The 12,871-nt window shown below is 37.1% G+C and overlaps 1 protein-coding gene across 1 annotated transcript; it reads left to right on the top strand.

The window, feature by feature from the left end:
- Nucleotides 1-4,292: 4,292 nt before the first annotated feature.
- On the top strand, nucleotides 4,293-8,819 carry MRPS25 (mitochondrial ribosomal protein S25). Its single transcript, XM_070936882.1, has 4 exons — nucleotides 4,293-4,502; nucleotides 5,490-5,596; nucleotides 7,263-7,350; nucleotides 8,350-8,819. The coding sequence occupies exons 1-4, from the start codon at nucleotides 4,369-4,371 to the stop codon at nucleotides 8,531-8,533; spliced, it is 513 nt and encodes a 170-aa protein (XP_070792983.1). The 5' UTR covers nucleotides 4,293-4,368; the 3' UTR covers nucleotides 8,534-8,819.
- The last annotated feature ends 4,052 nt before the right edge of the window (nucleotides 8,820-12,871 follow it).

Here is a 12,871-nt window from a genome sequence, read left to right as displayed (position 1 = left end):
TTGGGTCATGCGCCTGTTATCAGTGAAAGCAATGGAGGTTTACCTAGTTGGTGTCATATAATCCTGACCCTTTGTAATTTAAGCTTAAAATAATTATTGAAGGATGTTTTATCACAAAGTCATAGCACTTTTAAGAATTGTCAGTAAGTGGAAACTTTAATATCTATTTCTCTGAAGGTGGACATTTGAGATGATTACTGTTACCAAGCACACTTATTTGAAAGCAGGATCTCTCAGATTACTGGAATTTAAATATCCATGTTGAGGATCTGCATTTAAAAGATGTCCTGAATAGACGGTCTGTTGATAAATTGGACTTACGAATTTTAATTTATTTCAATGGACTTGGACATGCATAACAATAAGACTAAAATCTCCTTGCTATGGGAGAACTGTATGGTAACTGACAAACCATTAAATAATGCAGTTTTCTTGAAGATTTAATTAAATAAAAGTGAATTGTAATTAAATATAAGTAAAATGAATTAAATAAAAGTAAAAATTGTAATTTTAAGTATGTGTCCATAGGTGGTTATTATCAAAAATAATTAGATATGTCATTTAGAGTTCAGTTCGAATATGCCATATAACAGGAAAAGTGTTTTTTTTTTTAAATCTTAGGACTTGACCAAGCTCTTGAGCACAATCAAAATAGTGCTTTGGATGCTGGCCATATTTATTTGTTTGTATGATGTTTATGTGTTAGTTTCTAACTTTGTTCAGTACATGTACAGTGTAATATAAAATGTGTATGTATGTATGTAAAATTATGTACAGTCATACTCATATATACCAAATTTCTATATGTTAAAAAAAGATTTATAATTGCATTGCAAAGCTTGAGCTTCCTACATTTTATATTTTGTTCAAAGCTTGATACAAACATATGCCTCCCTCTCCTTTTTCTCAGTAGGGTGGGCTATTGTTTTTAAACCTAGGATGTAATTGCACTTTGTCTTAAATACTGAAAGAAACTATTGAACAGTTCCAATTTTATTTGTTAATATTCAAAAGCCCAGCTGAAATTATGGAGATTGTGCAGTGACGGTGGTGGTGAACTGTGGACCATAAACCTTTCTGTATATTCTCAATGCCTGCAAAAGAGGCTTTTTGTATTTTTCCTGAGCTTTTCTTTTGTATAGTCGTCTTTTTCAGCATATACATTTTGATCATTGTGTATTTTAATGTTATCAGTACATCCCTTCCAAGTTGCTGATTAAAATGAACAAGGCTGTCACAACAGATGAATCTAATTTTATATTGTTAGCTGTCTTATTTAATGAGCATAAGGCTCATAAACACTGTGTCATGTCACTAACTGATTCAGATATGATATCTTCAAAGTAATACTTTTCTTTCTTGTGGAAAAACTGGCAAAATAACCATCTTAAATTTAAGTTTTTGAATATACAAGTGGTATAAGATTCTACCACTTGTGGTAACATCTCATACCACTTCATGCTACCAGTGAAGTCTTGGAGGATGTTTCAAGTAAACTCTGAAGGGAATTAGTGCATCCCAAATTTTTGGTTTCACTTTCTATTACCCTTGATTCCTTTCCAGCCTCTATCTGTAAAATTTGGGAAGGGGGAATGTTGTCATATTATTTGGCCAGAAGTTGCATGTAAAACATTGTATTATATGGACAACTGAGTCCCTTGGGAGTTGGGAGGCATAGAAATGGGATAAATTAAATTAAATTAAATTGCATTATTTCTGTCTTTCTTGAAAATTCAGGTAGTTTGTAGTGCATGGAGAGGCAGGGCTTGATGGGAAACTTGCATTTTTTTACTTTTAAAACAGCTTTTTTCTCCATGCCTTGACAACTACTTCCAAGTGTGGTTAAAGAAGAGTGTTAAAATACTGCTCTCGGGCATTTGAGGATCAATTTTCATGGAGCCATACAGAGAAAGATTATGAAAATGAACGCTGCTGATAAAGTTATATATAGTGTAGCACTTGCCTAATCGGCACTTAAAATACTTGAGTTGTAATTGAAAGTCTATAAAAAATATCAAATGAAGTGGGATGCAATTCTGAAGAATTCCTAAATATTTTTGAATTTATATTTTTCTGTTTTCTAATCTACTGTTTTAATAATTTTTCTTTGTTTTAAAATCATTTTTGGTTAAAAGCATTCATTTTAAATTGACTGAAACTGAAATTCTGTTTCATAGTTACAATAATTGGATTCATCAGCCATTCCATTTAAAATTGAATAGAATTTGTCCATTTCTAATTCTGTGAAAGATTAAAATATAAGAGTTTTTGCTTATTTGAAAAGCTTGCTTGGAATATGTGTAAGAGACGGCATTTCTCATTCACTGGAAGCAGAAAGAATCCAAGAATTGTAGGGAATCATCCTGATACTGCTGCTCAGACATGATAGCTTTAACTTTTTGCCAAACCTGTTTACACAATGCAGTAGCAAAATCAAATACGTTGTTAGAAGAGTAAAAGTAACTTGGTACTAGACGTATGATACTGATTTCATATTCTAGTCAGTTTAAAAAAACAAAACTAAACCAGCAGCTGGGTAAGTTTTACTTGTGTATTGTCCAAAAGATAACAGCAATCAGTACCTTATTTTTTTGGTATCCACAGAATTTATATTCTGAAAAGGCTTCCATAATTATGTACTAAGTATAATGTAAAGCCAATGTTCTCAACGGTTTTATAGTTGAAAAGTAGTACTTATGTTTACAATTGTAAGCATTTGAAACTCCCTCAAGCATTAAGCTTGTATGAAAACTAATGTATTTGCCATAAAAAGAATTGTGATAATATCCAGGGTTATGTTTTATAGCTCTGTGCTTTGTACTGTTTATTAAAAAGTCGACTTTTTTTTAGTTCAGGTTTAAAACCTGCTTCTCCTTCTCAGTTTCTTTTGTGAAATCAGCTTTGGAAATTTCATGACATTTTAAGTTTTTTTTTATCTTAACTTTTGGATCCAATCAATGTCTTCAGTTTGGAAGATAAATTTGCATTGTTGTGTGTGTATATAGAGAATTGCAGTGCATGCTTATGCATTTTATTAAATGCTGTTTAAATGTGTCCTTACATTGTTGTGGCTTAATGTTGCAGTCTACAAGAAATTTATACTATTACAATAAATAAAAACTTATGCAGCTTTTGACTTCCTTTTAATATTTTTTTAAAATATTCATGGCAGTTAATGATGACTGTGTGGCATTTTGTTAACATTGCTTGAAACAATAAATTCTCCAAAGTAGAATTCCTCGAACAGAACTGCCCATCTCCCTTGCAGGGGAGTAAAGTTTCAGAAAGTGTGTGAGTTGGGAATAAGGGAACAGCAGCTTTGAAAAGTCAACCATCTCTACTGGTTTAAGTCTTTAGATTTTGGTCACATATTCAAGTGCACAGCAATGAAAACACGTTTTAAATGTATTCTCTGCCACACCTGTATATGGCAGATACTGGAATAGTCCTTGACATGCTCAATTTTGCTTTTTAACTAAACTTTCTTCCATTAAAAATGATTCATTTTTAAAGATACTATAGTTAATATCTTGCTAGCTGGGGAATTCTGGGAGTTGAAGTCCATATATCTTAAATTTGCCATGGCTGAGAAACACTTATCCTAGGAAATGGCATTCTATACTGGGCTTAGAAACTCAGAGCCAGTTCTGATTGGCATGGGCTGACTCCTATAAAGATATTAGGAATTCTGTTCTGCATTGGAAATTAAGAAACATCTTGGGAGAAAACCAAGGTAAATTACTGATACGTTTTTATTAAGAAAACCATCCTTATTTACCCCGGAATTCAGGTCACCTCCAGGTGTTTTCTGTAGCGATGAATCAATTCTTGTTAGATACATATATACCAAATGCAGGAAAGAGCAGCACGTTAGAGCTCTTTTTCGCAACAGCTGAACAAAAGGTCAAATGCAGGAGGCGTCCTACGATCCACATGGCTACCTCTTAACACTCCAAAACTCTTGCGCGATGATTACTTCAAAAATTCCTTTAAGTCTTGAGGATATTGCAACCTATAAAGCGGCCGTTGGGGTGAGATTACCCGACTGCCCACTAGGACTGTCCCACCCCTTTAGGCTGCCAAAATGTAGTGACTTTTGCAATCCAGCCTTGGTACCGCGGCTGGACTCTCTTGGGCTTCTGCTCGCGCGCCATAGATTCAGGTCCTCGATTTTCCCGCCCCACCCGCCTTCTCGGGGTGTGTGTGGGGGGGAAAACTACACTTCCCATGGCCCTCTGCGCCGATCGCCTCTTCCTCTTTGTACCGTACGGTGGTTTCGGTGCGAAGCTAGAGACTGAGCCGGAAGTCGCGTTCTCCGGAGGGGTTTTGTGCGGGGCTGCCGGTACCGTCGCCGTCGCCGTCGCCGTCATGCCTATGAAGGGCAGGTTCCCTATTCGAAGGACGCTGCAGTACCTGAACCAGGGCGACATCGTCTTCAAGAACTGCGTGAAGGTGATGACGGTGAACTACAACCTGCACGGAGAGCTCAACGAGGGCGCCAGGTGAGGGTCGCTTTCCTCGCTCGGGCGCGGTTCGAGCCTTTCCATGGAGGAGCCCGGGCTTTCCTTCCCATGCGGGGGAGCGCCGGATCTGGGCTGCAAAAAACAGCGATGGCTGCGGGAGCTAATGGCTCCTTATTTTTGCAACCCAGATATGGTAGCCCTACTTGAGGTGGAAATAGCCTGCGGATTACGGGCACGTTGGATTGCCGGTTTACGATTTGATCTGTTCTACCGGGCAGATCTGGCAACTTTTAAGACTTGTGGACTTCAACTCCCAGAATTCCCAGCCAGCATGGAGATTCTGGGAGTTGAAGTCCACAGGTCGTAATGGGGGTCCATACAGTCGTGCCATAGAGACTACATAGCTTCAAGTCCCAAAAGTGCTTTTTCAAGAGGCAACTGGACTTTCTGGTTTTCCTTTTGAAGGCGTTTCACTTCTCATCCAAGAAGCTTCTTCAGCTCTGGCTGGATGGTGGGGAATGGAAGGATTTAGACTCCTTGCATCCTTTTTTGCGAGCCCTTAAGGCAGTGGTTCTCAACCTGTGGGTCGCGATCCCTTTGGGGGTTGAACTACCCTTTCACAGGGGTCGCCTAAGACCATCGGAAAACACATATTTTCAGTGGTCTTAGGATTTTATGGTTGGGGGTCACCACAACATGAGGAACTGTATTAAAGGGTTGTGGCATTAGGAAGGTTGAGAACCACTGCCTTAAGGCCACCTGGAGGTTTCAAGTTTACAACTGATCAAGTAATCATGATGAGCTGTTGGGGTGGGTGGGGGGAGAGTAGAGGTGACACCATGCTGCCTCTCTCTGACTTTTAATTCTGCCCAAACTAATATGTTCTGAAGACTGTGCATGTGTGTGTATGTGTAGTTTTGCTGCAACCTGGCCAGCTTTCTGAAATGAAATCTATTCCTGGGCAATATCGGTCACACTCAGATGAATACATTGCTTCTCATGCTTGCTTTTTGTTTTTTACCATAGAAAATTTGTGTTTTTCAACATACCTCAGATTCAGTACAAAAATCCTTGGGTGCAGATTGTGATGTTTAAAGACATGACTCCTTCACCATTCTTAAGATTCTACTTGGGTAAGTAGAGCATTTGTCTGATTTCCCTGCACCTCTTGATGAAGTGGACTAGAAGTCTTTACTTATGCCCCTAATAGTAGGTACCACTGGAAGATAACCCTTAATATTGTCTGCTGAAAGAGGAAAATGGCTCATGTCTTCAAGACATTCTGGTTGACGTACCTATTTGTTAATAGAATTGTGTAAAATTGCCAGTCTGAGCTGTAATAGTTAAGCGTTCAATGTTGGTAAACCAAGTATTAGTTTGTGTTCTAACTTCAGGGAGTTTTGTTTCCCTTAGAAAAAACTGCAGTCAATAGTTTGCCTTTGATATTTTCTTCCAGGTTTTTGTTTAAATGACCCTAGTTTCTCTTATGTAGAGGTTTGAGGCAAGGGGAACTGCCCTGGAAACCTGGAGAGAAAATATACAGAAGTAGATGGAATAAGCTTTTTAATCTTTCTATCTTGTACTATTTATGGACTGGGCATGAAAAATAGTCTGACAGCATACTAACTTTTCCTTCTCACGGTCATGTTTTTAAGGCCTTTCATTCATATCAAGAAGATGTGGACTTGAACTACCACAGACATGGAGAACCTATGAACTTTTAGCTGTTCTGACAATTACAGATGGAAGTTATTCTTGCAGATGTTAGATAGATACGAAGGAGCACAAGTTCATATAGATATATAAGCGTAAAACCCATATGTAAGGGTTATAGACTGGTAAAAATGTCATTAGCTATTCCGCCCACATTTCAAAATTTACAGAATCTTACATTTTTATTTATATGGTTCATATTTATTGTACATTGTGCTGGAAGCTCTGATTATGGTAGTTTAAGAATCCATTTAAACCATGCATGTCCAACCTTTTGGCTTGCCTGGGCTGTATTGAGTGAAAAGGAATTGTCTTGGGTCACATATAAAAATCAATATTGTTAATGTATATAAATTACGAACTTCCTTTGTTTTTTAATTTATTTTTTTTATTATCTTGTGAGGCTGCATTACTAGCTGTCCAGGGCTACATGTGGCCCTTGGGCCGGAGTTAGATACATCTGATTTATACTATTCGTAATTATTACAGTACCTTGCCTCCTCGAGTTCTATTGTTTTGCCCTTAGCCTTACCTTACTCATATTGTGAACAGAAAAAAGGAATTGAGTTTTACTTCTGCTCAGTCCAGCGATAGTGCATTAAAAGTGATGCCCCCTGCATTCCCAACACTGGGCCAAAAGAGAAAATGCAGCAGCCTTTGGGCAGAAAACAACCTAGCTTAAAAGTAATTGATTTTTTTGAGAACCAATGGGCAGTTACAATGTGTTACAGTCAACCAGCATGGGGATCCAAGTGTGGCATGCCACACCAGGGGTTGATTGGTGTCTTAAGGGTGTTCCCTCTGTCTTTTTAAATTCTTAACTTTGTTTTTCAACTTTGCCTATTTTTATATAGGCATTTTTATGGTGTTTATTTGCAAAACACACAAGTTACTTAGTGAGATGGATGGCATGTACATTTGATAGATAAAGTCACCAGGACTGGGTAGTTTCAAGTACAGTTTGCCAAGTTACCTCTTGTCAAAATGATCATGCGTGTATTTTTGTATGAGAAATATGCCATATCATGGAAGTAGTTTTGGGAAAACCCACTAAATATTCTGTATGTAACCCTATTTCTCCTGCAGATACTGGAGAGCAAGTCCTGGTTGATATAGAAGAGAAGACCAATAGAGAGATAGCAGAGCATATTAAGAAAATTCTTGGTAAAAGCGAGTAAGTCAAAATAACCAAGTTCATCACGGAATCAGACTTCAGTTTTGACTGTATGGGGAAACACTCTATTTATAAGACATAATATATAAGTGCAAACTTTTCTATTTACTCATTTATGGATTAAAAAAGTGAAACAGGGAAAGGCAGCAAAGTTTCCTGTCCAGCATTATTTTTGATAGAAAACTGCATTACCTTAAATCATTAAGCCTACAGAAGTTTATTTAATATCAAATGAATTGTTAATGGAAAGTCTAAATGCTGCCATATGTAAAAAGAATTTTCAAAATTTGGGAAATATCCAGGGCAAGTGACTATAAAAACAAGTGCATCACATTATTCTCAGTTCTAGTAAAATACATCTCTCCGGTGGTAGTGAATAATTTAGGTTAGTGCAGGAGGCCACTAATTCTGTCCCCTCTACCTTTAGAGATGCTCCTCTCTTGGTAGATGGTATCAAACAGGACATAATGGTACGGGAAACTATTGCTGTACATTACTATGACAAAAACTGGATTTCCTTCACCCAAATTATATAATTTCCTCTAAATTTATTTGGGGAATAGATAAATATACTTTAAAGTATTGCTCTCATTCCCTAATAAATTATATCTTTCGAGTGAACTATTTAATGGGTGAACTTACATTGATATTATTGCCCCTTATTGGTTTTTTTATCTGATAACATAGTAAGAATGGGAGACACTGCTTATTCAGTAAACATTCCATAAATATATTTGTTTAAAATAATGCTGTATGAATAGACAGCACAAATGATTTCTCTTTTATTTGCATTCTAATAGAACACACTTCATCTTTTATTATTGATTTTATTTTATTTATTTATTTATTAAATTTGTATACCGCCCTTCTCCTTTCGGACTCAGGGCGGTGAACAGCCAAAATAGAATTTAACTTGTTAAAAAGTATTCACGAATGTGACATGCTGCACACCGAATTACACTTGCTGTCTTCCTTACCATAAAATCATCTTTTTAATAGAGAAACAATCCGGATAGACGAAGAACAAAAGAGGAGATGGCATCCTGCAACATTTGGTCACAAAAAATACCACTTACGGCAATGTATGTGTGAAATTGATGGCCAGATTCCCTGTCCTGGAAAAGTGCCACTACCGAAAGAGATGACCGGCAAATATAAAAATGCTATGAAAGACACTTCCTAAGCCATTTTTGCACCAAGCTTCTCCGGAAGGAATTAAAAGATTGCAGAGAAATAAGAAACTGACTGATTAGTGGCATGATGAGAAAGAATATACTGTTGTATGAGACTTATGCTAGGAAAGTAGATGGGCTTAATTCTTTCACTGACTAGTAAATGTTTTATAAATGCTTTAAAACAAATTAAAGAGCAAGTGTTGGGTCATATTGATCGTAATATGCATATATACCAAGACAAATTCCTTGTGTGTCCAATCACACTTGGCCAATAAAAATTCTATTCTATTCTAATGTCAACTTTAATTTTCTATTAGTTGAAGAAGGGCCACTGTCTTGGGAAAACAGCTTGCATCATGTCCATATTCTGTAGGAATAGTGAAAACGGTTGTAATAGGTAGTGCTGGTTCCTTTTTCAAAAGTTACATTACAGGCTTTCCATTTTGTAAGCCTACCAATGTTGATCATGAATTAAGGGCTGAAATAGTTGTGGTATGTCTGTGATTTATGGCATTTTTTGCTTCCGTGACTACAAATAGCATTAACAATGTTTAACATTTCTATAATGATGCAAATTCAAGCCACCTGCTTGATTTAAAATTATTGAGCATGATATAGAAGCAGTTGGCTGAGAAGTACTGAAGTGAGAAGTGCTCCAAAGCAGGGGTCTCCAACCTTGGAACAGGCCATTGGCCAGAATTCTGAGAGTTGAAGTCCTTCAGGCTTAAAATTGCCAAGGTTGGAGACCCTTGCTCCAAAGGGTTGTGATAAAAGCCTTGGGAGAAGTTATTGGCCTATTCCACAACCTGCTTGGTCAGGGTCAACATCCAAACCAGTCAGGATCAGTAACACTTAACTAGAACAAAAATCACAACTTTGGGGGGCATGGCTTGCCTTTATAGAAAACCAGTGTTTGGATATTATGTTCTCTGCAATATATCGTGCAACTGTGAGCCATTCTTTTGACCTGTGAAAAAAGAAAGTTACACCCTCTTTGAGTTCTATGGTTTTATATATCAGGCTATAGTAAAAAATCATTTGATCCTTGGGGGTTCTTAAAAGTGGGTAAATGCAACCTCAGATGAACTACACATGCCATATTACACACATCATTTATTTTACAAAAAGAAAGCCAACATGGAGAAGCCATGTATGAAGAACTAAGTACATCCTTACTGCTTCCATAGCTTTTAGAACCACCTCTAGCAGCAATAACTTGAAATATTCATTTTCTGTATGACTCCTACCAGTCTGTCACATTATTGCGGAGGGATTTTGACCCATTTTTCTTTGCAACATTGCTTCGTTGAGGTTTGTGGCATTTGTTTATGCGTGGCTCTCTTGAGGGCCTGCCACAGCATTTCAATTGGGTTGAAGTCTGGATTTTGACTAGGCCATTGCAATACCTTGATCCTTTCAGCTATTCTGTTGTGCTTGGGATCAGCACAAGGGGTGCTTGGGATCAGTGTCCCGTTGCATGATCCAGTGTCGGCCAGCTGATATGCTGTTTGGTTTTTGCCAAACAAGACACTGCATTATGGCCAAAGATTTCCACTTTGGTCTCATCTGTCCAAAGGACAGTTTTCCAGAAGTCTTACGATTTTGCAAACCAATGCCGCGTTGCCATGGTTTTTTTTTTAGAAAAAAGCTTTTTCCCGACAAGCCATCTAACAAGCCATACTTGTTCAATCTTTTTCTAACTATCACATACTTCAACATTTAACATGCTGACCGGGGCCAGTAGAGTCTGAGATGTAACTCAGGGTTTTTTTGCAATTTTTGAGCATTGCACAGTCTGACCTTGGGGTGAATTTGCTGGGACATCCACTCCTGGGAAGATTGGCAATTATCTTGAATATTTTCCACTTGTGAATAATTTTTCTCATTGTAGAATGATGGATTTTAAATTATTTGGAAATGGCCTTATAACCCTCCCCAGATTGATGGGCAGCAAGTTGTTTCTCTAGGTTCATAGCTGATGCATTTCCTCTTTGGCATTGCGTTAATACACACCTCAGTGCTGGAGACCAGCAAACTCCTAAAACTTAGGCTTTTGTAGAGGCATTGCTGATGATCAACTGATCAAGGAGACTTGATTAGCAGCAGCTGGCTGATACTTAGCCTCTTCATACCTTTGGAAGCAGTAAGGATATACTTAGCTTTTCACCCATGGCTTCTCCATTTGGCTTTCTTTTTGTAAAATAACATGGTGTAGTATGTCATGTGGTGTTGTTCATCTGAAGTTGTATTTACCTACTTTTAAGAACTGCTAAGGATCAGATGATTTTTACTATGTCCCGATATCTCTGAGATACGTAGAATTCTACATACTTTTTTTCATGACTGTAACTAGATATGCAGACCAGATCACTGATGGCCTTAGGCTAATTCAGTATGTGACTTAATCAAATAATCTAGGAATTAAGTACCACCTTTTCCCCTTACGTCTTGTAACCCAGGAAAACATGTTATGGGAATATAGCTATGGTGAAATTTATTTCTGATCATTTTTTTCCCCTTTGGTTGAGAAAATAAATTCAATTTACTGTTTGCCCTGACTTCCGGTGGCTCCGCGTTCCCCGAACAGATGCTCCTTTAGGAGCTTCAGCCCCGTGATTCCGTTTGCCGCTAGAACAGCGAAAATCAGCTGTTCTAGCGGCTCAAAACTCTCCCCCAGGGAAAATGGGGGAGAGAAGAGCAGAAGGGTCTGGGTAGAGCTCCCCTAGACCCCCAGGCTTTTTTTTAAGCCTGGGGTTTGCAGGGTGAGAGCTCCCTGAAAACCCTTCAGTGCTCCGGATCCAGGATGATTCTGCTTTATGCAGAACAAAGGGTCGCGACCACACCAGCAGAGCAATTTTAAGGATTATGAGCAAAATTTGAACCTGGACGCTGGCAGAGCAAAATCAGGAGAATAGAAAATGCAAGTACTAAGCTTTAACTCCGTTTAAAAGAAAAAGAAAAAAGATGGCGCTTAAGGGCGTTGAAACGAAACTTACTAGTGAAAGTGATTGTTAAAGCTGCAACATTGTAAAAGCTACTGGATTACGCGGCAAGAAAAAGATTTAAAGTGCTAGTGGAATGAAAAAGACTATGGTACTGATCCCAACTACTTTATACTTCTAAATTGTGTGGAAAATTATTGGACTTATTGACCTGACAGCTGAATAAATTTAAAGTGGAAATTGAAATATGGCTGACATCAAGGATGGAGGATCATTATTATATGAGCCAGCAAATTCACAAGTCGTGACTGTAAAGGTTTTACAAGAACTCTTAAATTTTTATACTTCTGTTATATTGGAATCAGTTGAAAGGACTATTCAAAATTATAATCTGGAGAACAACAATGATTTGCTGGCTGGAAAAGAGGAAGAAAATCAAGCTATTTCGATTTGGGAGCAGGAAAAAAAGGCTGTCAGGATTACAATGGAAGTTAGCACACTGAAAACAGAGGTTTTGGCAGAAGCTTCTTTGCAGTTAATTGAAAAGCAGCAAATAGACTCTTTCCTGCAGACTGATAAACTTTATCGTGACAATTTTTGGCTTGATAGACAGAATCAATTTTCAAGGAAGGAAGTGACTGATTATATAAGCAGGAAGAGTCGAAATGGAGGTTTCAAATTGAAGGAGATAACTTTTAGAAGAGAACGATTTCTAAAGATGCATCAGCCTCAAATCTATATTCAAAAATTTTCGAAAATAAAAGCAGGGGGAGGAGCAATGTGAAGAAGAAAGTACTATTGAAGAAGAAGGACTGGAAAAAATATAGAAAGAAAGGAAGAATTGAAGATTAGTTTCTTTTGGGGACGATTTTAATAATAAATTTGAAAAGTTTACTAAAATTAGTATTTTTTAAGTTTAAGTAAAAATGTTTAACTAAAAATGGGTAGCTTTTAAAAAAAATTATTGAGGTATTAAAATGCTTAACTTTAAACTTAATGTATAACTTTCTGAAAGCTTTGAAATTGTTATTTTGAAGAATGAACTCAAGAGTTAGAAATAATTTAACTCAATGGATTATTAGTATTAAGATTATATGGATAGCCTTTTGAAGGAGAGGGGGAAAAACGTTTTGAAACTTATATCTTGAAGAATGTTTTATTAAAGGTATTAAGAGATTTTAAAAGGTTTAACTTAAAATAATATATTTTTTTTCTTTTAAAAAGATATGCTTTAAAGAAAGTTTTAAAATGTTTAATTTAGAATTTTAAAAGGGGAGGCTGATGAATAATTTTTAAAAGAGGAGTTAAAGAGTTTGAGGGAGTTTTGAATCTTGTAGTAAGTATATTTTAGCCTATGCTTGTTTAATGTTACACCCTGTTTTTGCTCTGGGAAGTCGGGGGTGG

The sequence above is a fragment of the Pituophis catenifer genome, unplaced genomic scaffold (genome assembly GCF_029215685.1).
Source record: "Pituophis catenifer annectens isolate HBS135680 unplaced genomic scaffold, rPitCat1.0.hap2 SCAF_2, whole genome shotgun sequence".
NCBI classification, from domain to species: domain Eukaryota; kingdom Metazoa; phylum Chordata; class Lepidosauria; order Squamata; family Colubridae; genus Pituophis; species Pituophis catenifer.
This window is presented reverse-complemented; position numbering and strand designations above follow the sequence as displayed.